Source organism: Antechinus flavipes, chromosome 1 (genome assembly GCF_016432865.1).
Source record: "Antechinus flavipes isolate AdamAnt ecotype Samford, QLD, Australia chromosome 1, AdamAnt_v2, whole genome shotgun sequence".
NCBI lineage: Eukaryota > Metazoa > Chordata > Mammalia > Dasyuromorphia > Dasyuridae > Antechinus > Antechinus flavipes.
In genome coordinates, this window is record NC_067398.1 from 567,544,347 (window position 1) to 567,570,417 (window position 26,071).

At 36.8% G+C, this 26,071-nt stretch overlaps 2 protein-coding genes across 4 annotated transcripts in view; one reads left to right on the plus strand and one right to left on the minus strand.

The window, feature by feature from the left end:
* MYLK4 (myosin light chain kinase family member 4) overlaps positions 1 to 1,333 on the minus strand; it is a 152,843-nt gene extending 151,510 nt beyond the window's left edge. For both annotated transcript variants that reach the window (XM_051970791.1, XM_051970789.1), the window contains exon 1: positions 1,244 to 1,333. In XM_051970791.1, coding sequence (XP_051826751.1) covers positions 1,244 to 1,299 — 56 coding nt within the window. In that variant the 5' untranslated portion in view covers positions 1,300 to 1,333. The remainder of the gene's footprint in view (positions 1 to 1,243) is intronic.
* The window catches only part of WRNIP1 (WRN helicase interacting protein 1), a 29,726-nt gene extending 6,996 nt beyond the window's left edge, over positions 1 to 22,730 (plus strand). Inside the window, exons 3-8 of one of the 2 annotated variants that reach the window (XM_051970787.1) lie at positions 1,306 to 1,562; positions 10,033 to 10,113; positions 13,650 to 13,879; positions 19,326 to 19,481; positions 20,341 to 20,420; positions 21,944 to 22,730. In XM_051970787.1, coding sequence (XP_051826747.1) covers positions 1,306 to 1,562; positions 10,033 to 10,113; positions 13,650 to 13,879; positions 19,326 to 19,481; positions 20,341 to 20,420; positions 21,944 to 22,219 — 1,080 coding nt within the window. In that variant the 3' untranslated portion in view covers positions 22,220 to 22,730. The remainder of the gene's footprint in view (positions 1 to 1,305; positions 1,563 to 10,032; positions 10,114 to 13,649; positions 13,880 to 19,325; positions 19,482 to 20,340; positions 20,421 to 21,943) is intronic. The other variant, XM_051970788.1, reaches the window with a different exon arrangement.
* Positions 22,731 to 26,071: the final 3,341 nt, after the last annotated feature.

The window sequence follows — 26,071 nt, forward strand, 5'->3', positions numbered from 1 at the left end:
GGGAATTGAAATACTTTTCATGAAGCATCAAGAATAAAGACAATGTTGGACTAAATTTCCATTCTTTAGGATTTCTAATTTATATTTTGATTCATATAATTGTTTTCAAAAGCATAATTATTATTTTTTTCCTTTATGTAAAATAGAATTTGTATTTTTGTCCCTGAAGGATCTGCCTTTTCTTCCCTATGAGCCTACTTTTTCTTAGATAAATCTCTAAAGTCAGGTATTTCGATCTTTATTATGATTTTTGTCTGGCTTTCTAAAATAAAAATGAAATCTAGGTTTCACTTATGCATTAAGTGAACCAGTATACTTTGGAATCTCCCTCAATTAATGCTGAATAAAAGTTTTTGTAGGTGAGGAACTTTTTCTTGAATTTTTTTATTTTAATATTTTAGCCAGGGGTAGAAATTATAAATTGAAATTAAAAGCTGTTCTCTAAGTGAACTTTGCTTTTGTTTCATTTTGCAATCAGTAATTCAATCTTGGGATTGAATTGCTGATTGATTAAATTTCTTCATTTATCTTTTTTTTTTTTGAAGGGCCTGGATTTTGCAGGACATTGTTGTAGGAAATTTGGGGTGCAGAAACTTTTTTCACCTATGCATATTAGCAACTCATCCATAATTTATACTATTAAGAGAATTAGCAGGGACACTGAGGAAGTTAAGTGACTTACCCAGTCAGTGTCAGACGCAGGATTAGAACCCTGCTCTTCCTGACTCCAAGGCTAGCCCTCTGTTGATTATATTTCATACCTTCTGAAAGTCACATAGCCCACAAGAGTTTTTGGAAGGATAATAGCATGGTTAAGTAGGTCGCAAAGGGAGAAAAATTGTGTCTATTAATGAATGGTGCTTTTTTTTTCATATTTATATTCTTTTTTGGGGAAAAACAAAGAAAAGGTTCTGATTTTAACCTGATTGTTTCATTTCAACTTGGGCAAAGTGGAAGGATGAGAAGGTATAGGAGAAGTAGTTAGGGACAAAGATTCCTTATCCAGAAAAAAGTAACATTTATGTCAAAACTAGATTAGCGTTCCACATACATTAGTTTGTCTATCCAAGGAAGACGAGCTCATACATTTTATGGTGACTCAGAAAGTTCTTTCTGGAGTCAACGACAAGAGCCCAATTCACCAAAATAATTGGTACCCACATTTATATTTCACTAAATAGAAGATGATGCATATAAACCCCAAAGACAGAAACCAAAAAGCATGTGCTAGTAACTAACTCACATTGGTTTTTGCAGGTTGTCATTAACTGGAATCAGTTTCTTCTGCTTTCCTCCCATGGCTAGGACACTTTTCTTCCTCACGTGGAATGCGGGACGGTGACCCTGATTGGAGCCACTACGGAAAACCCTTCCTTCCAGGTCAATGCTGCACTTCTCAGTCGGTGCCGGGTGATCGTCCTGGAGAAGCTCTCAGCAGAAGCAATGAAAACAATTTTAATGCGAGCGGTCAGCTCCCTGGGGCTCCGGGTTCTGGACCAAGGCAGGCCCACAGACTCTGTGAGCCACGGCAACAGCAGCAGCTGTAGCAGCAGCAGTTCTGAGTAAGTTGAGTATGAACTGTGGCAGAACACATACAACCCAAAGAATCTCTTGGCAGGTGGCCAGAGAGGGTGGGGACAGAGGAGACAAAAATAAAAAGAGCCCAGGGAAGGAGCAAGGGATATATAGTTGTCCTGACTAGTATCTCCAGAAAATAATCCCCCTTCTCTGGATCAGGATGCAGTTTTATAATGGGGTGTATAGTAATTATGTCTATAACTCTCATGAGTCAGTAAGCAAGGCCTTGGCATTTATTCTTTGCTGTGAGTGCCAGTGCCTAAGTCACAGGGTGTAGGAGGAAAGTGCTTTGTAAAGTATAAAAGCTTACTATAAATGGGAGCTGCTATTATTATTATTAATATCATCAGTTAGTAATAATTATAGTGATGATAATAGGAACATTTGGTCATTTGGTTTCTAAAATGCTTTAAAGGAGATTGTAAGAAACATTAGTGCTCCATTAGGAAAAACAATAAAAATAATAAAGTTTTATCCCTATTTTGTGCAAGTCAATTTGCCATTATCTGAAAAGATGAACATAAAGGAGCTTAGTACATTACTGGGAGAATACAATATGTATATGGAAAAGTATAATACAAGGAAGACATGGTAAGGACAAAAAACCCATCTAGACCAAGTACAAGCAGGAAATTTGATAGGAGAGAGGACACTTTTAAGTCTGTCCGTATATTTTGTGTGAATAGGAAAAAGGACAGCTAAAAAGAGAAATATTTTTATAATAGACTGGATCATTGTTTTCTAAGTTCATTTGACCATAGAACATTTGGAGACTGGTTGTTATATTAGTAGAACTCACAAATATTAGTCACTTGGGGATACAAAAGGGGGAGGTGTATATCTCTCTGTTTTGATATCTTGAGAGAACTCAGTTTGAAGGGCCCTATACTAGGGGAAAGACAGTGTTCTCAGCTCTGAGAACCAAGTTTTCTGGGGTAGGATCTCCAGATCTCACCTCCCATATGTTCCTATGGTTTTGCGAGGAAATGAGGACTACACTTATCCACTATGATCACATTCTTCAGTTCTTCTCAAGTTAAAAGTTTGTGAAACATACTGTAGCTCTTGAGTGCAATTTAGAAAGAAAAGGTCCTTAAGGTTTTGTTTTTTTTTAAAGAATTTTGTTTATTTTTTAATCATTCAAATACCTTGTCATTCTATAATTTGCTCTTTTAAAGATAAATATATGTAATTTACTCTAAATTGTTATAACATATTTTTGTTCTTTGAATGAGTCCTCCCAAGAATCACTTGGAAACTCATGACCATAAAGATATTTCAACCAAAAATGAAATTCTGGAGAACATTTCTTTAAAAAAATTTTTTTTGCGCAGATAATCTTTAGTTTCCTAAATCCTCATTACTTTTTGAGTTTGTAATATAAGTAGTGTGTATTGGGATGTTTAATTTGGATTATACAGTTTAGAGTTTCCTTTTTGTTAATACATGTGGTCTTCTTTAAGCCATCATGTCATATACAGTTTATCCATGTTTCATTTGAACAAGTATAGTGGAATATTATCTGGGCCTAGGAAGAGGTTAATGCTACTTGGTTTGTACCCGCACAGCTGTGTTAGCGGCTGCCCCCTGGCTAAATTTTGGAGACTCTCCCTTTTGTAGGGATTAAAGCACAAGGCATAGTTTCAGGCTCCACTTGTTCAGGGTTTGGGTTTCACCAGTCTCTCCATGTCCCTGACCTCCCCCACTTGCTATGTCAGATCCAAGAATTATGCTTTGCTTAATGAAAGCTGTGAAACATTTTTGGCCCAATGACCAGAGGGAGGATAAGGTAGGTTCATTTCAGAATGAAATTGTAACAGGATAGTGGCCAAGCTATGAGCAAGAAATGTGTCAAACATTTTAATATCCATAATGTACACCAACACTTAAAGGCCCACAGGGTGCTAATTAAATGGGCATAAATTGTGGAACGAGTTTATATGTGTTACTGTAATAATTGTTTTATTAGCTTATCAAAAGTTTGGGTTGGTGACTGCTATCTCCTAGGATCTCATATGGCTTTTCTTTCTAACTTCATAGCTATGGGGAATTGTTTGAGTTATTCATATGTTTCCATTTTTTTTCCTTATTAGTTTAGTCAGGTTAGAATTTAATAATACTATAAGATTTGGCTTATGTTCAAAAGAGGATGGGTAAGTGGTTGAGATCAGATATTCTTTCAGTATGTGTAGATTCTTGTTTGTGACTGACCAGGACTGAGTAGGAAGAGAAACATTTAAGACCAAGAGATTGTCTTTATTTATGAAAAATGAAGAGAAACCATTCCAACACCTTTTGGAAATAAAAGTGCTAATGAGATCATTTATAAAGATAACATCCACTGATGATTCTATCCCATCAATATTGTTGCTGACAATTTATAATTAAACTTTTATTAGGACTTCTGGCCTTCCTGTGTTCTCTACCTTTCCTAAGCTTTATCTTGGAAAACTGTCATTAGAGAAATGAAAGTGATCTGGTTTCTGACTATTGATAATCAACTCAGATAATCAACTGGCCATGATTGACCAGTTTTTAAATTATCTAGGATCTTGATCTCTTTGAAGTCATTTATTAGTGATGATGATAATGATGCTAATAACTCACATTTATAGCATCCTAATGTTTACAAAGCATTTTCCTCACAATCTATTGTTTCATTTCTTAAAAGAAATGGGTAGGGGAAATAAAGAGATTAAACTCATATCAATTAATTGTGCTTTTATATAGCTACTGTGGGGGTTCTTAATTGTACTGGTGTGGGTATTCCCTCCACCAAGGCTGATGTTAACCTCTGCTCACCTCCTTATCCTGTAATTCTTGTCCAGGTTTTCACCATAAATCCTTCGTAGAGGAACTACCAATGTGCTGGAGACCTTCCTTTTGTTCTTATAATATCTTGAAGGTACCCATGTATCACTTGCACTGTCCATCTATTTATTGTCTCTTATTCTCATTACATGACCAACCCTGCTCCTTTTCTGAAAGGTCATTCATACCCTTGAGAATGTCTTTTATGCTGCTTTTTAATCAAGTAATACCCTGAAGCTTGTTGACACCCAATGTGTATCTTTCCATTGCTGTTTTGGGTTACTTGTCATTTTATTCCTTTTGAGATCATTTTGTTCCATAATTCATAGCCACAAAACAGCATCGTGAAAATATTGGTATTAAAGATGGGCTTTTGCAACATTGGGCATTTTGGAATCATGGAAAGCACTGTGGAATTTCTTAAAGGGATTTAGCATGATAATTATTTATTGTTCAATTCTGGGACCAATATCTATATATTGTACCTGCCTTAATAGCCTCAACAACTATTTGCCATAGTGATAATTAAATAGCATTTTAAGATTCACAAAGTACTTCCCCCTCCTTAACAATATTTGGTAGATAATGCAAACATCACCATTTTCAGATTAGGAAACTGAGACTCAGGAGGTGTGTCCTTTGTGGAAAAGAATCATATAGGAATAGTAAGCATTGATGGGTTGTGAGTCACATGGATTGAGGGATTATTTACATTGATGAGATCGTGGGTCTTATGATGCATCTACATCTACTTTCTGACTCTGTTGCCTTGGATAGCTTATAAATTAATAAATCATTTTTTTGGTTAATTGAAGTGGAGAGTCTCACTTTGATGTTGGCCAATTTCTAAATACTTAAATGCTTTGTTGATATGATAAGAGCTTTTGTATAACCAAGCTACATCTGGATGAGAAACTTCAGAGCTGAAAGTATCATTAGCTAGAAATAATGTAGCTCAACTTTTGAAATCCAGAGTGACTTGCCTCTTAATGTAGTTGCTATTTGGTGCTGGAGTAGGGACTAACACTCAGGTTCTCAGGTCATAGATCTAAATAATAGACAGCATTTATTTAATACTTTCTAATGCCATGTATTGTGCTGAGACTGAGGATACAAATATAAGAAACTCATAACTATTACTAACATAGTAGGAAGGAAGTGGGAAAATCTAGAAAGTGAGAACCTGCTTAACAGCTAGAGCTGGAAAGAACTTGAGAGGCCCTTCAGTCTTCTTCTCTGCCTTTTTTGGTAGATAGTGAGACTAAGGTCTAGGGAAACTTTGTTTCCAGTTCTTTGTTAATACCAAAAAAAAAAATGCTACTATAAATATTTGGTGTATATGGACTTTTTAAAATCACTGGCCTCCTTGGACTAATTTAGTTTTATTATAAGAGTAGGTGTTTAATGTTCATCCTTGAACTTCCTTAACAGAAGCATATTCTTTTCTTATGTTTGCCACCCACAAGGATGTTTATGCCTATCACCAGAGAAATGGTAGTATAATAAAACTTGTTTAATTTTTGCTTTTATTAATTCTTTAAAATATTTTGTGGATGTGACAAATAATATTAGGCCAATTTGTAAAAGAAAAAACTTTTAGTTGGGATAACCTCATCTAATTAGCCTCAGTTGTTGTTCATATTTAACCTAATATTAAATAGCTCATTATTTGTGCCTAAGTAGAAGAGATTTCAGTGAGGAGGAAAGTTCTAGACTTCTTTCAGAGATGTTGTGGTTATTTAAGTGGGGAGGGGGAGGAAGCCTTAATCAGAGCAAGACAGAAATACATACTTCTCAAACAGATACATTTTTTATCTTCTCTGCAAGAAAGAAGAAAGGGATTTATTTTTGTACTTTTCTTCAGTGAGCTAAAGGGAAAGGCTGAGGACCTTTTTAGATGAGCAGTAGCACTAGTAAGGTTTTGATTAGCTTTGAAACAAAACAGTAAAGGGCAGCTAGTTTGTGCAATGGATAGAGAACCAGTCTTGAAGTCTGGAGAACCTGAGTTTAAATCTGTCCTCAGACACTTAGTACTTTCTGGTTGTATGACCTTGGGCAAGTCACTTAACCCTAGTTGCCTCAGGCAAAAAAAAAAAGAAAAGAAAGAAAGAAACAAAACAGTGGATTTAGATCTCCTATAGAGAGATAACGAATCTCAAATGGATACCAAAGTAATTTTAAAACTTGTGTTCCAGATATTTATCCTCATGGCCATTGTGTAAGATTTGGAACATTTTTTAGAAAGCAGTAAAGGAGCCACCCTGTGGCACCTACCTGTAATCCTTGCTAGGAGGAAGCTAATGAATTGCTTGAGTTTAAGTGTTCTGAGCCTCTCTAAATCTACACTAAGCCTTGTACCTGTGGTTAGCCCCTTCAGGTGTGGAGGAAGGGATCAGGCTTCCCAAGGAGAAGGGAATTGTCTGGGTCAAAAAAGAGGTGATCAAAAAGCTTCTTTGCCAGGATTTTGGTCCATGAGTAGCTGCTGCACTTGCAGCTACTCTGCGCACCTCCCACTTACCTTAAAAGTAGTTGAAGGATTGATTTTTAAAAAGAGAGAGAGAGAGAGAGATGCTAGTATCTTAGAGCAGTGAATTTAAAGTTGGAGAGCATAGAATTGAATTCCAAACTTAAGTGAGAATTTTAAAAATAAGTATATCAGAAATGGGCATTTTAAAATTTTTGAGTTTTTGTGTTAGGCCTGTCCTCTGAGAAGACCATAGTCTTGGAATGTTAGGATTGAAGGGGACTTTAGAAAACATCTAATCATCTGACTGAAGTCAGAAAGACCCGAATTCAAATCCATTCTCAAACCTTCATATTTATATGATTCTGGACCCTGGACAAGTCACAACCTCTGACTCAGTTTCTTCAACTATCACATCACATAATAATAATATATCACCTTTCTTCCCCAGTTCCCCCAGTTTTTAGAGTTGTGATGATTGAATGAGATAACATTTGTAAAGGGCTTAGCAAAATGCCTGGCACATAGTAGGTACTTAATACATGCTTATTGATTGATTCATCATATAGCTAGTAAATTGGGGAACCAAAACTTGAACCTAGCTGTTCTTATCCTAAATCTTGGGTCTTTCTCTGTCATAACACACTACTTCAAATCATGTATATAATCACACATAAAATTTGATAAGTACTTTATCATAGGCCCTGAGATCTTAAAATATTTACACTCTTGAGGCTCCTCATTTAAATTTAAACTCAATGAATTTCTTTTGACAATATTGAATCCCTGGTTCTGCCCATCATCACTCTCTTTTTGCAAAATGTTCTTAACATAGGTAGTTTCTATTATTGTATCTTATTTGTATGACAATTGTCATTCCTACCTATGATCTGATTTTATTACAGGAAGAGAAATGTTGACAAGATATATTTGGGTTTAAAAAATATTTATTCATTCTGGAGGGGGTAAAATTTGGAATGTAAGATAATGTCTAAGACTAGGAAGAAGAATGAAGAAATGGGAGGTCTGTTGTTAGTATTTCTGTGCTCTGCTTTTATTGCAGGAGTTTGACTGTACCTGTGACTTGTAACCCAGCTAATGGACAAAGAACACAGCAGAACCTATCCTTTGTTGGGTTATTTAATTCAGGCATTCAAAAGTTGAAGTCTGTACTCATGCCTGCACACTGAGGCCGATCAAAACCTCGTCCACATGTTACCATGGTCAACAACATTGATTACCTGATGGCCTATATGATGGACCTTTACAGACTGAGCCACGCCTGTCTCAGCTGATGGCATCCCTTTCTTTACTAGGCAGAGCTGAAGCCTTTACAACTTGGGAGAAATCTCTAGACCTTGCACATCATTTCCAGAATTTTTAAGGACTCACGTCTCCTCTACAAGATTTTGAGGCTTTGGAGTAGCAGTTCAGTAAAGATATATTTTAGTTAGGAATTTTAAAATTCAACCAAAGGTTTTTTTTTTTTTTAAGTTGTTCTGGAATTATTAGTGTGAATGTTTTTTTTTTTTATTCGTGTGTGTGTATGTGTATTTTTTACAAATTAAAGAAGTGAACTTTTACTATGGGGATCAATATTTTGAGAGATCCCCTTTTGTGTGTGTGTGCATATATATATACATATATATATATATATATATAATATATATATATATATATATACACACACACACACATATATGTACACATTTTTTTCTTTTGCAGTAAAAGATACAAAGAGTCCCCTCTCCCCCTTTTTTAGTTTGAATTATATGTTGGAGTTAGAATGACCTGAGTTAAATTTCTGTTTCAAACACAGTGACTCTAGTTTTATACTCATTTAACCCCTTATGACATCAAGCAATTAACTATTAGATTCTACATTTAAGAGAAGGTCATGTTGAGAGGGACAATCATATATTTAGTAAAACTTGATTTGAAGCTATAACAAGTTTTACTGATTGCTTTTTTAAATATGGATTGGCTGGCTGTACGATTCTTTTTATTGTGGAGAAGCATAGTGAGTGCTCTAGAGAAGGAAATGGCAAACTTTGTATCTTTGCCAAGAAAATCCCAAATGGTTCACAAAGAGTCAGCACAACTAAAGTGACTGAACAAGAAACATAGTGAGTGCTAAGAAAATAAGCAGCCCTTTTGTTACAGCTTTAATAGACACTCCTATTTGCCTTTGTACTTGGGAACTTATTTTTTAAAAAAAAAGGTAAAAGACATATTCAGTCCATTTCCTAATTTGTAATTCAGCCTATTGCAAATTTAGAGTCAACAAACATAATGCTTGATGAGTTAAATACTAATTCAATTTGAGCATTATCAAGGCTCATTTTTTTTGCCCTTTTCTCCTTTTTGGCCATTTTATTGCTTCTTTTCATTAAGAGTTAGGGAGGGGAGAATAGTGGAAATCAATTTTGCCAACTAATGGAACGAAATCATGTCTTAAGTTATCTGACCTCAGTGACTATCTTTTCCAGGAATAGAGAATATGTAGATTATATGTGTGTGTGTGTGTGTTTTTTTTTTTTTTTTTAACTATTGATGCCTTTAAAAAAATTTTTCCATCATAATCATTTTCTGATAATTCTTCCACATATTTAGAACTCTTCCTTGTAACAATGGTAAGAAAAACCTCCTGCAGTAGCTTCTGGCCACACGTACAGACTTTGACTTCTATAGTTCTTTTGGCTCTGCGCGCATGCACAAGCACACATACACATACACACACACACACACACACACACACACACACACACAGGTATGTTCCTTTTCTTCCTACAAGCTATATTGGTTGTTTATTGCTTTTAATCTTGAGTGCAACTGCCTTTTTTTAGTGATGTTTTTATTTGCATTATTATAGTACTGTGTACATTGTTTTACTGGATCTGCTTGCTTTGTTCTCCACTATTTCATAAAGTCTTTTAAGTTTCTTTTAGTTCTTCATACTCATCATTTCTTCCAGCATAGTCTTTTTCTGTTGCATTCATATATCACTTGGTTCATTCTTCACCCAGTCAGAAGACAACCTACTATGTTTCCAGCTTCCTCATGCCTTTTTCTATTAGCTTGTGTTCTTACAGTGCAATATCTAATTCTGATCCTTAGAGCAAAGATTTTCTTTTGCCTCGTATTCAGTATCTATCATTCTTTTAAACATTATCTTTCAGAAACTGTGGTAGCACATATTGGGTGAGGAATCGACCCCCAATCTTTGAAAAATGCCAGTTGAGTGGCACTCAGTGTCTGATGTGAGTATTCTCTTCCGCTGTTTGTTGATCGACATTGAAACATGGAAGGAGAAAGAGTTTGCTATTGAAGTTGTAGTACTGAGGCCTCTTGTCATTGTTGTACATCCAACTAATATGACATTTGTTATAAATGGGAGAGTAATTAAGCTAATTGATGGAAGATTAAAAAATCAGCATGATTGAAAACCTTGGCTTTGTTAAAGGAATGAACTAAGTTAGAATTATGGTATCTGCATTAATATTTCAGTGATAGAAATAATAGCAAATGCAGCACACATTTTTATACTCTGGCATTGCAGGCCCTCCACATCTGATGCCCTCCTGCCTTTCCATACTTATTCCATACTATTTTCTTCCTTATAATTTATATTCTACTTAAATTGGATATTCATCATGTCTTATACTTGTTCCATACTTTACTATGTCCATGCTTTTCCTCATACCTAAAATGTTCTTTTTCCTTTACACATCTTATTACCACTTGTTTACTTTCTTCTCATCTTTTAAAGTCTAACTCAGATGCAACCTCTCCATGAAATTTTGTTTCATCTCTGCCTTCTATGATGATCCATTTGGACTTCACCTAGTGCTTAGTCATGTGTGATTTTTGTACTATAGTTATTATTTTCCGTTGTACCATTGACTCTAATAGACTCTAAGCTCAGGGCCAGAACTGTTGTATCAAATTTTTCAATCTCCTCTAGTGCCTAGAAAAGTGCTGTGCACAAAGAAGCTTGTAATAAATGAAGAGTTGTAATGTACATAAATAGGTTCGTAGATGTGAGCTGGGAAAAATCCTCAAGGTCATCAGCCAACCTCTTACTTTTATAGTTGAGAAAGCTAATGGTTACACAGCAGAGAGGTATTTCCAGGATACAATGTTCCATGTTTCAGCCTCACTCATGTTTTATGTCATGTGGTTTTTATACTTAACTATTTTTCTTTGGATGCATTATATCTTCAGAAGTTGACAGTGACTTCTTGTCAAGGGTAGGGTCTTAATTTTGGTTTTTTAGTGTTGCTTCATTCAACATTATTAATAGATATTTTTGAGAATTCATTTTGAATAAAGCTCTGGGGCAGTAACCATGTACTTCTATTAATAAGGGTCTGTCTCAGAGAGAAAATGTCATAGTTTAAGTTATTAAATTTTTTTTTTTATTTAGTTACTTTGCAAATGTGTAACCAGCAACATCAGGGCAGTGATTCAAATTCATCATTATCATTGTCCAATTCCTCTTTTCTTTCTTTCTTGCTTTTTTTTTTTTACTGAGACAATTGGGGTTAAGTGATTTTACCCACTCTCACACAGCTAGGAATTATTAAGTGTCTCAGATCAAATTTGAACTCAGGTCCTCCTGACTTCAGGGCTGGTACTCTAACAAATGCTATATGCATTCTCAATCAAAAAAGAAAAAAGGAGGGCAGCTAGATGGTGCAGTAGATAAAGGCCAAAAAAAGATTTTTGAAATGTTTTATCTTTTTTGGACTTAACCTATGATTTCAAACTCCCCATGAGGAAATATCCTGAACCTCTGCCATTACAAATCTACACCTGCTCTGCAACTTAGTCTTAAGAGAATTGCTAACTTTTCTAGGAAGAAGCAGATAGCATGTATTAGGGGTGGGGCTTAAACAAAAGTTTTTCTAACTCTGAGGCCATATTGATAGTGGATAGAGTTCACCTGTATATAGCCATTCTTAGTTGACTAGAATAAAAGTGGTAAAAATTATGTTTACATTAAAAAAAAAAAAAGTTGCTTGAATGGCAGAGTGCTAGAACACTTGTAAGAGTGGTGGAACTGAAGTCACTTACTAGTTGTTTGGTCTCTTAATAACCCCTTCTACTTTCCAATTCTCTAAATGAGTAAGAGGCTGCTATATGTTAGTGGACAGAGGTTCCATATGGAATTCTCCACACTAAGGAAGTCCAGGTCTTTTGTGATTAATTTTTTTGTACCAGATAGTGAAAGGCTTCATTTTTTGACAATAATTATTTTGTTTTTAATGTTACTTTCATTTCTCAATATATCTTGTTTCCTCTCCAACCTGTCCCTTTATAAAAATGGTGGGGAGGGGAAAACATTTGCCACAACTAACACATTAACCAAATGTGCCCTTTAGAAGTTTTTCACATGCACGATACCCTACTTTTACAGAGAAGGGAAAGAAATACATTTTTATTTCTTCATAGCATTTATTTTCAATTGTTTATATTCTTTTCATCTTATGTTGCTATGTCATTGTGTATATGTTGTCCTGGCTTTGCTTCCTTCCTTTTATCAATTCATAGGAGTCTAATCATGCTTCTCTATATTCTTCATATTCATTATTTCTTGTAGCATAGTAATATTTCGTTATTTATCACAATTTGGATGGGCATTTACTTTGTTTACAGTTTTTTACCTCTATAAAAAAAGGTGTTACTGTCAGGTTTTTGGTGCATAAGACACCTTTATTTCTATGTGACTTCCTTGGGCTTTATTCAGATATTTACTCTGAAAGGAAAGAAAGATCTAAATTCCAAATAATAAAGTGGAGTCATAGAATGATTTTTTCTCATTGATTAAGCTGCTGACCTAAAACATTGTATTTCTTTGTTTTTAAATTTCTTCATGAACTATCCCATTCTCTTGCATTTGTTTACACTTAAAAATTGAAGTGAAAAATGTGATTACTTTGGAGCAATGAAATTTTTTCACTTTGGACAGGATTCCAAAGCTTCAGAAGATTTCAGGGAAAAACTTTGACCTGCTAGCATTGGAGGTCTTAATTAGGGGTTTATACATTTATTCTTTAAATATTTTGATAGCTGTATTTCAGTATAATTGATTGCCTTTTTGATTCAATTTATTCTATGTTACACATTTAAAAGCATTTTGAGAAGGGGTCCCTAGACATGGCTTTATCAGTCAGTCAAAATTGCATGAATGAACTGTTGGCTTGTAGAGGTCAGATAGAACCTTGGAGAACATACAGTTCTGTTTATTTTTCAGGGGAGATCAAGAGTAGCTATATAGTTTGCTTGGGTTTCTGTAGCTAAAGTGCCTCACAATTAGAAACCAGGTCTCCTCACTCTCAGTGCAGCATTCTTTTTACTGTTTCCCACAGGTAAAACTCTGTTATAAAGGGCCTAACTCTAAGCTGTTATTTCATTAATATATTATAGATCCAGAAGGGGACTGGACTGGATAATCAGGAAACCTATGTCCTTGAACCTTAGGGTCCTTGTCTATCAGATTAGAAGATTATGCAAAATGATCTCTAAATTCTCTTCTAAAAATAATATCTAGAGGGTCATACCCTCGAACACATAAAACCTGCATTGTCTCTGCTTTATAAAGGAAATTCTATTGCATGTCACCCAGTGCATCTTTTACATATATCATTGTGCTTATGCAGTAAAACCCACAACCCAATGAGTGGAATTCTAGTGTTTTATGATAACTTTGTTAGGAATAAAGATTTCCAAGGTGGTATGAAATGAAAATACATACTATGAGCATGATGATAATTAGTCACTAATTTTATTGCAGGCCCCCTGTGTACATAGAGGACAAAGCTGTCAATACTCTAGCTTATCTCTGTGATGGAGATGCCAGGACTGGACTGAATGGACTTCAGTTGGCGGTCCAGGCCAAGCTAGGCTCAAGAAAACCATTTTGTAAGAAGAGTGTACAAAATTATTCTGGTGAAGGAGTTTTAATCACAGAAAATGATGTGAAGGAAGGCCTGCAGCGATCCCACATTTTATATGACCGAGCAGGTGAGTTGTTGAGACAATATTCTTGAAAGTACTGAAACTGAAACTCAGAATGACTCACTAACAGCAAAACTTCCAGATTCCTAACTTTCAACTATGTCTTAATTATACAAAATATTCCCTGTAGTATGTCAGCAATTAGGAAACAGAAATAGGTCATTCCTCAAAGTGAATGAAATCTGGTTTGAAACATTTCTCTCAACTCAACTACTTTGGACAAAGATAAGGACACAAAACTGAACTATTGCAGTTTAGAAAGTATCTGTTAGAAATGTACAATTTCACATTTGTACTCTAGAATAATTAGTTTTTCGATTTTAGTTATAGATCACTGTAGTTATTATTTAGTTAAATATCTTAAAGGGCACATTTAGTGTAGAGCATTACCCGATAACCTTTTGGGGTGGTAGGTAGAAGGGGAAGGAGCAAAGATGTCCTGGACTTTTTAATATAATTAGTATAATGAATTTCTGATAGGAAAATTCCTTCCTTTATGTCACATTCATCATTTGGATTTTCTTCTCTATAACAGCCTTAGAGATTTGCTAGGGTCACTAGAAGATTGGTTGATTTGCATGTAATCATCCAGCTAGCTAGTGTGTATCTATCTTGATGAGATATGAACTTTCTTGCCTCCACAGCCCACTTTTAGCCACCAAATCTGTTGGTCTCTCTATACTAAGTAGTTAGGTACTCATATGTGGTGATCAGAGTGGTACTGAGCATGAGAAAAAACTTCTTTGTTTTTAGCCCTTTTATTGCAGGTGAATACAAACCTTTATTGTTTGTATCTTAGCAAATATCAAGACTAAAGCTTCTCCCATCCCCATTCAATTTAACTGGGTCCTGATGCTTTTATTTTTGGAAAAGCTTTTTAAGGAAATGAATTTTGTGGTTTACACTTGTCAGGAGTTTTACATATAAGTGCATTTACAAATAGAAAATCTGATACCAGCCCTTAATGAAAATTGTGACTTGGCAGCATCATTTGTCATAAATAGGGCACATTTCTGGGTTTTTTTTTTGTTTGTTTGTTTTGTTTTTTGTTTTTGTTTTTGTTTTACAAAGAAAGGTAGGTGGGTGATAGGGACCAGCTTAGACTGGTCTTCTGGTGTTTAATGTCTGTAGGACAAATAATACTGCCATGAATGCAGATCAGGTTTTTTACACTTCTGTTACCTCTGCCAGAAAAGGAAGCTGATAATTCAGTGTCCTGGTGTATCATATGATCTGAACATCCCAGCTTTCTACAAGATATTACTGAATGTTGTTTGGAGGGAGTGCTGGGTAGTGGTTAGAACCAGGAACAGAAAGTGCATTTGAGATTCCTGGTATCTTGTCTTGACTCATCATTTGACCTTGGTTATATGATGTAAGTATTTTGACCTATGTTTGCCTTTCCTGATGGCAGACGCTGTGGTAGGGTTTAATTGGAGTTAAGAGCACATTAAGAACATTTAGATAAAAAATACTGGTAAGGAATCAAGATTACTGATGCTAATGTGAACTAGGGCAGATCAGGGGCAGCTGTCCTAGACTACAAAGGGAATGCTAACTGTTTAGCTAATTTTTGACTGATCAGGCCACCATATATACCCACCCTCAAAAGACTCAAAAAATCTCAGAACAAGCTTACCACAATCTTATTTTCCTTTTACCCAACAACATCTCTTCTTCTTAACTATAGATAGATGCCACCATGCCTTTGGTGAAAATCTCTTTTTATTCCTATGATGGTGAACCATATCCCACCAGAGTGGAATTGTTCCCCTCCCTATTTGTCATGATGTTCAAGCATTCCTTTCTTATTGCCTTCTGATTTATTCTCCCAGGGCACCATATCCTGAGAGGAAAAGCAACCCCTCCAGTATATTGGGAGGCTCTGATCTTAGGATTTCCATCCCCACAAGATCCATACAATAACCTGGGAAACCATACTCTTTGGGAACCACTTTCCACTTATTTCTGTATTAGATCTGGCAGGCTTGGGAGTAAGACCAAAATTGACTGGATCTAAAGGCTCAACATTTTGAAGGATAGATATCCCTAAATATTGCACAAGCTTTCACACAAAGTCCTTTTTATAATATATTTCAATAAATCATTTTTGCTATTTAAAAAATTTTTTTTGAGTTCCAGATTTTCCTCGTTCCCATCCCTTCCTTACCCATTGAGAAAGCAAGCAATGTGATGTTATACATATGAAATCATACAAAACATTTCCATATTCCCCAAACTCTCTTATAATATTCTCCGATTGCCTCCTCTTAGACTTCATTTTCCTTTCCACTCCCTCATAAATTACATGTTCACATAATAAGCACCATGCAGAGTACTAGAGTGCCGCAGACAGGGCCATGGATGTAGCTGAGCTTGGAACATTATGAAAGACAAGACAAGAAGCTGCTAGAATTAATGGAACATTGACCTCTGACAACCTTTATTCTGTAAACTAAGGAGAAAGATTTTGGGGTGGCACTTAGGAAAGTATAAAAAACTGCTTTTGAAATACCCTTTACTTGTAGACTGTCCACACCAGGATAGAGATTTTAATTAGCTCTTTTCGAGTGTTGTTGATTTTTCCTTCTTTGTTTTTAAATCAACATACTTACTGTTGAGATCCAATGTATGAGAAGTTCAACTAGCTTAAGTCCTTAAGTCAGAGCCAGTGTGGTCCTTGAGTATTATGAGAGAAGCAGTGAGTGAAGAGCTGGCTCTTGCTCATAGAACTCATAACGAATTGAAAGGGGACAAACCTGAGTTTGTTTCAACTTCTGGTTGAAATTTCAAGATAGGAAACGATACTATAATGGTCAATGGCATACTTGTCACCTAGAAGAGAAAGCCCCAAACAAACCCTCGTACTCTATTCTTTTTCCGCTACTTACACATGCCATGGAGGAGTTTCAGGGGACCACAAGTGCAATATGAGTCAGCAGTATATTGTGTGGCAGCCAGAGAAACTTAATGTGCTTGGGGGCCAATTAAGGAGGGACATAGCTTAGAGTTAGAGTAAAGTGATTAAGTATCCCCTTACCAGGGAGCTCATCTGCTGGTATTTGCTACTGGGGCTCATAATACTATGGAGAAGAGGAGACACATGCAGTATGCTCTCCTCTGCCCTTCTCAGGCCTCCTCGGGCATTGTGGGCTCAGTTCTGGAGCCTGGAGCTCTTGAGAAAGACTTGATAAGCTGGAGATTGCTCAGAGGAGAAGTAACACACGTGGAGGGCACTGAGCTCCTGACATACAAAGCTTGGTCGAAAGAACTGGGTATCTTCAGCTCAGTGAATGGAAGACTTGGAGCACATCATAGCTGTCTGCACGAGGAGGAAGGATCAGATTCTGTGTGGATGCTAGTCTCTCTTCTACATCACTCTGTCTCCTTGACCTACTGGTCTTTACAAGGAGATTTTGGTAATGCTGTATTTTTTGGAATTATCAGCACAGAGGATGAGGTGCTGGATTGATAGACTGGAGAAAGTGTGACAGTCACTTGAACTAATAAACCTAGGATATTGACTTTCCCCACAACTCTGCTTGGTGCTCAGATCTTAAACCCTGGAATTAGGAAAGTCCAGTTCCACCTGGTAAGAGTGATCATCTTGGACTGTTAACAGTAATCTGATAGTTGTGGAGAAACTTTTTTACTTGCCCTAGCTGTGCTCTGAAATCAGAGGTATTGAGTTCGTTTGTTCTCTCTGTCTCTTTCTCTCTCTCCACTTCCTTCTCTTCTCCCTCCTTCCCCCCCGCCTCACCCCCCATTAGTCTGACTGCCCTTTTCTTTTTGATAGAGTCCAGTATCTTATTGAGGACTCTCTTACTTAACCAAAAAAGACTTAAGTATCTCCTTACCAGGGAGTTCAGCTGCCGGGATTTGTTCTTGGGGCTCATATGCTATGGGAAGGAGAACACAGGCACATTGTTTGTGCTGGCCTCATGATGGGAGCATGCCAGGTGCCTCTTTTGAAAGGATCACACTCTTAACACTCTTAAAAATAGCTGGCTGCATTCTCCCGTGGGCAGTGCTGTGGAACACCCTTCTGCATGCACAATCAGGATAACACAATATAAAATGGGAATGCTTTATAAATTCCACAGCCTTTTTACTAAAGCTTTCATAGTTAGCTCTAAGTTCCTATTGGTCTGTGGCTTATCTTTCTTTTCCTGGGATGTATTTTACGAATGTTTATAGATCTTAGAAAAAATAGCCATAGACTGTTGAAACATAAAGCACCAGGGACTTAGTTTCTGCTATAAAGGAGACTGTTAAATTATTTCTTTTTGTTTTTATTTTATAATGGAGGCCTTAGTGCTATGTGCTGTTTCCACAATATCAGATTTATAAATATAGTGTATTTAAGTCTTAAAGCTCTCTATAGCGGTGATGGTGGTGTTTTCCATAATTCTTTCTGCAGATATTCACAGATTTAGGGCTGAAAGGACCTTAAACATCCTTTAGGGCAATTCTTCTATTTTAGAAATAAAGAAATGAAGGTCCAGGGAAACTAAATTACTTGCCCAAAGTCAGTAGTAAATGGGAAGAGTCTAGATTTGAACCCAGCTTCTCTGACTTCAAAGTCATTTTTCCTTGGTGTGCCATGCTTAGAATAGAAACTAGAAGATGTTTTCATAACGCTTGGAGTAAATGAAATCTTTTGTATTGGAGCTCCCATCATGAGTGAATATCTACTACCTCTCTTCCTTCTCTTCTGTTCACATATACCTTTTTTTTTTTTGAGTGGGACACTCAAGAGTTTAAATGATTGGCCCATGGTCTCAGAGCTAGTAGTTTATGTCAAGTGTCCTGGTGTTCTAGTTGTTTAGGGCTGGTGTTCTAGTTGTCCCCAGTCCCCTCCATTTTAAAGAATTCATGAGCAGCACAGCTCTCACCACTCTGATTCCCATCCTGGTCACCAATTCTAAATATCCAAGGCAGCCACACACATTTGTAGTTTTGGGATTAGCTTTTCCTTTAGCCATACAGTAATAATCAGTATTAGAATCAATTGCCCCTTACCTCAAGATAGAAATAGTAGATGTCAGCAAATCTGTTGTTGCCCCTTCAAGGATACCTTTCCAGAAAAGTGTATTCTCCAAATTCTTATTGCATCCAAATTCCCTGAGTGAGAATAGAAGGTAGGATTGAGAATTGCAGCAATTACCAAAGAAGTAGACCCTCTAAGAGGTCACATGACTTGAAGCACATTGGTGCCACACTAATTTGCACCATCTTGCCCATTTAAATAGGGTACAGTCTTAAGTATGCACTCTCCCTTAAGAGAACAGCTGTCCGTTTTCCTTAAGCTGTTCTCATTAGCTTACTATTACCAAAAGCATGATAATCGGCCAGTTGATATTTATTTGTGGATTTGTTTATCCTCTTGTGAGCCTTGTGGTTTACCTTCTCCCTTCCTTATCTTTCATGGTTTTTTTCTTCTAATGTCCAGGAGAAGAACATTATAACTGTATCTCTGCACTTCATAAATCCATGCGTGGCTCAGACCAGAATGCTTCACTCTACTGGCTTGCCCGGATGCTTGAAGGTGGTGAGGACCCGCTGTATGTAGCCAGGAGACTGGTGAGATTTGCTAGTGAAGACATAGGTGAGCATGATGGGATGGACCCACAGCTCTCTGGAAGCATTTCTTCTTGATATCTTCAACCCTCAAGCAATTTTTAGCAGAAAACTTTGGATCATTGTGTTGTCACGAGGGAGGAGAAAGTTGGGGTGATTTTTAAATGACAAGCATTCATTTTGTGGTAAAGTACATTTACTTTGTATTTGTTATTTGTTAATTTGTTAATCCAGTAACATCTGCAGCTCTTTAGAGTATAGGTACCGAATAAATATTTGTGGATTTGTATTCTGAAATACAAATCCCAGAGGGCAGGGAGTGGGCCACACATAAACTTGTAGGTACACGATAAATGTTAGTTGGATTGAATTGGATTGCTGTAAAGCAGAATAGAAGTACAGAATCCCAATTACTGGACAGATCAGACTCAGAAAAGCTACTTTAGTTGTGTTCTTAGCAAGCTGTTACTGGTGAGATTCTTCTCAAATTTGTTCATTCTTGTGGTTCTATTCATCCCATTAGTTACCAATTTATTGAATATGTTATATTTGGAGCTTAATCTGTAAAAATTTGGCTGTAAGATTTAGCACAAACAGTAAAAAGTAAATTTCACGTAACAGGCCTCCAAGTATTCAATAAATGGAATAAATATGTAGGAAGAGAGTGTACAGGGAGTTTGATAAATGGCACATAAGTTAATTTGGGCGATATTTGTTTTCATAAAATACTCTTATTCTGTATTTTGTCTTAAACAGAGAAAAAGGCAAAAAGACCCTATATTAGTATTAGTGTATTAGACCCTAAATGTCTGGGATATAAACAGACTCTCAAACAATAAACTCGTGTCATTTTACTAACTTTCTCTTTGTTGGTTTGGGGGTTACAGGCCTTGCAGATCCTTCTGCATTGACCCAAGCAGTGGCTGCTTACCAAGGCTGTCATTTCATAGGGATGCCAGAATGTGAGGTATGATACATCAGTTGAGCTTTATTAATTTATTAATTCAGTTGTTTTATGTTCTTTGCCTTCCTGGATATGAATATAAATTCTCTATTTTCCTCTTTGCTATGTGTAGTCTTACTAAGTCACTTGGATTTTGGTTTTCCATTAATTTATTTTTTTAAAAGGGGGGATAATAGCACATCAATTCATGATGAAAGGAATTTTATGATAATGTAGTTAATGGATTTTGAAAAACATATATTATTAGTCTGTTGTTTTTTAGTCAGTTAACTATGTGTGAGTCTTTATGATGCCATTTGGGATTTTCTTCTCAAAGATATTGAAGATATAGATATAGATATAGATCTCAAAGATATTCTCCAACTCATTTTACAGATGAGGAAACTGAGGTAAACATTTAAGTGACTTGCCCACCTTCACACAACTAGTGTCAGGGGCACTATATTTGAATTCAGATGAGTTTTCTGATTTCAGGCTCAGCACTTTGTCCATAACACCACCCAGCTGTCCAGAAGTGAAGAACACTAGTTCTAGAATTGTGTTTTGTTTTTGTTTTTTGTTTATTGGTATTGTTTGTTTTCAGTTGTGTCTAACTCTTTGTGATGCCATTTGGGGTTTTCATGGGAAATTATACAGGAGTGGTTTGCCATTTCCATCTCCAGCTCATTTTACAGATGAGGAAACTGAGGCAAATAGGGTTAAATCTCTTGCTTAACATCATATAGCTAGTAAGTGTTTGAGATTGGATTTGAACTTTGAGATTCCTGGCTCCAGGTCCTATACTCTATCCACTGTACCACTTAACAGTGTATTTTTTTTTTTTTTACTTTTAATAGCCTTTTATTTACAGGTTATATGTATGGGTATCTTTACAGCATTGACAATTGCCAAACCTCTTGTTCCAATTTTTCCCCTCCTTCCCCTCACCCCCTCCCCCAGATAGCAGGATGACCAGTAGATGTTAAATATATTAAAATATAAATTAGATACACCATAAGTATACATGACCAAACCATTACTTTGCTGTACAAAAAGAATCGGACTCTGAAATATTGTACAATTAGCCTGTGAAGGAACTCAAAAATGCAGGTGTGCAAAAATATAGGGATTGGGAATTCAATGTAATGGTTCTTAGTCATCTCCCAGAGTTCTTTTGCTGGGTGTAGCTGGTTCAGTTCATTACTGCTCCATTGGAACTGATTTGGTTCATCTCATTGCTGAGGATGGCCAGGTGCATCAGAATTGGTCATCATACAGTATAGTTGTTGAAGTATATAATGATCTCCTGGCCCTGCTTATTTCACTCAATATCACTTCATGTAAGTCTCTTCAGGCCTTTCTGAAATCCCTTTCTGAAATCCTCCTGTTGGTCATTTCTTACTGAACAATAATATTCCATAATATTCACATACCACAATTTATTCAGCCATTCTCCAATTGATGGGCATTCATTCATTAACTGTGTATTTTAAAGCAACCTAAACATAAATCATGACATTCCTCTTCTGTGTTGTCATTCTGCATAGGTCCTTCTAGCACAATGTGTGGTTTATTTTGCCAGAGCCCCAAAGTCTATTGAAGTGTACAATGCCTACAACAATGTCAAAGCCTGCTTGAGAAACCACCAGGGTCCTCTCCCACCTGTCCCGATGCACCTGAGAAATGCACCCACCAGGCTCATGAAGGACTTGGGCTATGGCAAAGGCTACAAATACAACCCTTCCTACAAGGATCCCGTGGAACAGGAATATCTGCCTGAAGAATTAAGAGGAATAGACTTCTTTAAGCAAAAACGATGCTGAACTTTAAAGTGATATAAGTAAAAGGTATGGTGTTTTTCTAGGGAGGGTTGAGAAGGAAGAGCCCCTGGTTTGGTGTTTTTTTTTTTTTTTTTAAGTTTATTGCCTGTTCAGGAGGGAGGGAGGGTAGGGAATGGTTAAATTATCAACAAATTTGTGCCAGGATTTTAAGTCCTTCAAATGGGAGGCAGAATTACTTCTGTGACCAAATGCCTGACCTTGAAGTGCTGTTCATTTGTACTCTGCAAAGCAATGCTAAGGAAAATAACTGGCAGCAATGTGCAATGAATGAGTGTGTCAGTAAGGAGTTAGCTATTTTGTCAGAGTATTTTAAGTTGCAAATTCATTTTGTAATTCAGTTCAGTAGTGTTATAGTTGTTTTCCTTTTTTAAAAGTGTATATTCTGGGTAAATTTAACTGTTAAGAAAAAAATTTACAATTTAATACCACATAGTGTTTAAGTATTTTTTTTATATGGAAAGGTCTTATGAACCAATAAAGCTATTTCAAAGTATTCTTGAATCTTTATTTTCCCTTTTCATTGACTCATAAATGATACAACTAGAGGTGGGACTTTGATTGTAATATTTTGTTTACTGATTAAAAGCTGTGACAAATGCTAAGGCCAAGCAGAGTAAAGAGATTGTGAAGCGGGTTGAAACTTTAAGAAACTGATTTGAGATCCTTTCAGATTGATTTGGGCAGATTACTCCCAGCCCCTCATTGCTGATGCATTATCATTTCAGGAAGCCTGCACCTTTGATTCACAAATCCTGGTCAAAAGCACTCCTTTGAATTCCAGTAGGAAATCTGGGCTTGTCCCAGCCCCCACTGGATCTGAGCCAACTTGGGACTCCACCCATGGGCCCCTTTAGCTAAATCTTTCATTATAAAAGGAGCCAAACTAAAACCCTCTCTTGGCAGAGGTTCCAAACATGCCAGCACCATGCCTGGCACCCCAAGGACTCTCTACCCACTGGAATACTGTTTCCAGTGCCCTCTCTTTATCCTTACCTATATCCTATTTTCCTCTCCCGAATACTAAATATATCATCATAAATAGAGGCAATATTAATTAATGCAAACTGTGTTCCTGGCACTGTCCCAAGCACTGGAATTACCATCAAACAAGACAGTGTATGCCCTCAGGGAGTTAACATTCTGATTGAGGAAGACTACTTAAAAAGAAGAGCTAAAAAGTTCTAGATAATTGAACAAGATACAGTGAAAACTCACCTTTCAGAGCTTGGATTTCCCTGGAGTATGAAATCCAAGATTTCCTGTATTCCTTTGATGAGGAGGATGAAAGCCAGAGTAAGGCAATATGCTGTGGCAATAGATGTATCCAAATATGTGAAACTATGAAAATATTCAAAATCTTCTTTGGTCTAGAAATTCCCAGTTGCCTCTATTCTTATGGATCCTGTCAATATATGTCAAGCTCCAAAGAGTAACATGGACATATTTTTGGAATTTTGGTTAGTGGACTCCTTCCCAATTTGAAAAAGCATTCATCTACTACTACTAGGTGGTTTAGTTGGGACATATCTGGTAATCGCTCTTATTGAATTAATGTAATTATGATAACTGGGAAAGAGTGAAAGAAATCGTGACGTGTACTACATAGTAAATTGACTAGAATTCCTCAGTTTTAAATATATATTAAAAAATTTTTTTCCGTGGGTCTCTTTCCCCAACATGCAAATGAAACATGCATGAAATTTAAATATTGTTCACTGGAAGATGTTAATAACTGATGGAAGGTAAGACAGCTTGGTTGAGACAAAAGATGATTTATCACACACCATAGAATTTTGGATGGGTCTTCAGAGATCATTTAGGATAATCACTGAGTTTTAAAGATGATAAATAGACCCAGAGAAAATCTTCAAGACAGAGGAACCTTATAAATTGAGTCCAACTCATTCTTGTAAGGGTTAAAAAGTCTCTAGAAGCAAGGAATGCAATTCAAGGCATGTGGGAGAACCTGAGGGATGAGAGGTTCTGAGGCGCAGGCGAGTCCTACGCGGAGGTGGATCTTAGCCCCAGGAGGCAGTGTCTGACCCCAGGTACCACATCTCCCTCCTTAGTGCTCTCAAAGCCTAGCACACTTCCCTCCTTCTTCTTGGGCCAATCCTATTAGGCCAGGTTCCTAGAGGACCTTCCCTTCCCCCAGAACCTCAGGGGGGTATAAATATATGTTATCTAAGAATAAAGTTCTCTTACGCTTCACCCCTACTTACTGGTAGTCTGTCTCTATGGGATCTGGGTTGGTGCCCGAAGACAGGTAAGTGTGGCCTAACCATGCTGTTGATGAATGGGCATTAAGAGTAGCTCAAAGAGGAGCAGGTTAGAGTAGTCCAGAGGGGCGTAACAATTCTGAAGTTAGGAATTTCCTCTGGAGCAGGTGCCCAAAGGCCATGTGTCTGTCCTGAGGTCCTGGAGCGTGCCCTCAGGAAAATTTTTCCGTAACCTTATGGAAAGAAAGGACTTTAAAACATGGCTTGATATAAACTGCACAAGTGGTGCAGTTTTAAGGCTTTTCACAGTTGTGGCCATCTTATGGCCCAGCTTCAAGTACAGATTATATGCCAAATTAGACTGATTTTGGGAAAGGTTTTGTCCAGGCTTATAAAATCTGTAGATCAAGGAACTGATGTTGTATAGAAGTAGACCTAGAATTTAGCAAAACCCTCAATAAGCATCTGTTGCTCTTGTGAGAAAAATGCAGAGGCACATACCGTCAATGGTTTTTACACTTGTATTCCAAAGAAGTAATTTTGTAAGTAATTGAAGGGGTAGTGGGTGCTGAATATCACCTATTGATTGAGCTTGTAGTTTGATAGGTAAATGTCTCTCTCTCTTTTTTTTCCCCCTCATGAATTCTCCAGCCCTGTTTCCCAACCCATTTCTATTCTATATTCATTCAGGACTTCTTAAACCCAAGAAGAGGATTTTACTTTTGTATCTCTCTTTCTATCGATATATTAGCTGTGTCTCCCTTTGCTTTCTACTACTATGTTTCTGATAGTAGGTTTTTACACAGATGAAGATTTTATTAATAGACAATCTGAACTGATACATTATAATAGCTTCTTATTGGCATGATTACAGCTTTGTACCATCTCTGGTTTAGGATTCCTGTACTCTGATGTGGCTACCACTCTGATGCAGATCTTCCTTATCACATCCATGGACCACTGCAATGGCCTGCAAGTGGATCTAACTGCCCCAAAGCTCTCTCACTCCAATCCATCCTCCATTCAGCCAACAAAGTCATTGTCTTAAGGCAAAGGTCTGATCCTGTCTTTCTGTGCCCCTCTCCCCTCCCCTGCCCCACCTCAATAAACTCCAGGGACTTCCTATTATCTCCAGGACCAAATCCTCTGGCATTCAAAGCCCTTCATGACCCAGCGTCTTTTGATTTTTTTCTAAGCTTCTATCAAACACCTTATTCTCCAACACATACCCTTTTGATACTCAACACATGCTTTTCAATATACTTTTCATGCTCTTCAATAATTACAGCAACACTGGGTTTCCTGGCTGTATCATGAACAATATATTTCATGATAATTTTAATAGTGAGGCAAAAAGTTCTTAGGTTTGACAAGTCTTGGGATCTTCTGCTTCACATAAATGTTTGCCTCCTAATTAATAACCACTTTTTAATTTTTAAAATTGGATATCTGAAATTAAGAGATCTGTGTACCACAGTAAATGAGTTCTTCAGTTGTAGTGAGATAAAGTCAGCTCAAGAAAGGAGAAAAAATGATCTTCCTATAGATGAAAACTCTCAGCAATCTCTAGTCCTGGGAATCAAAGGGCATGTTGAGGAATGGTTTCCCCATATAG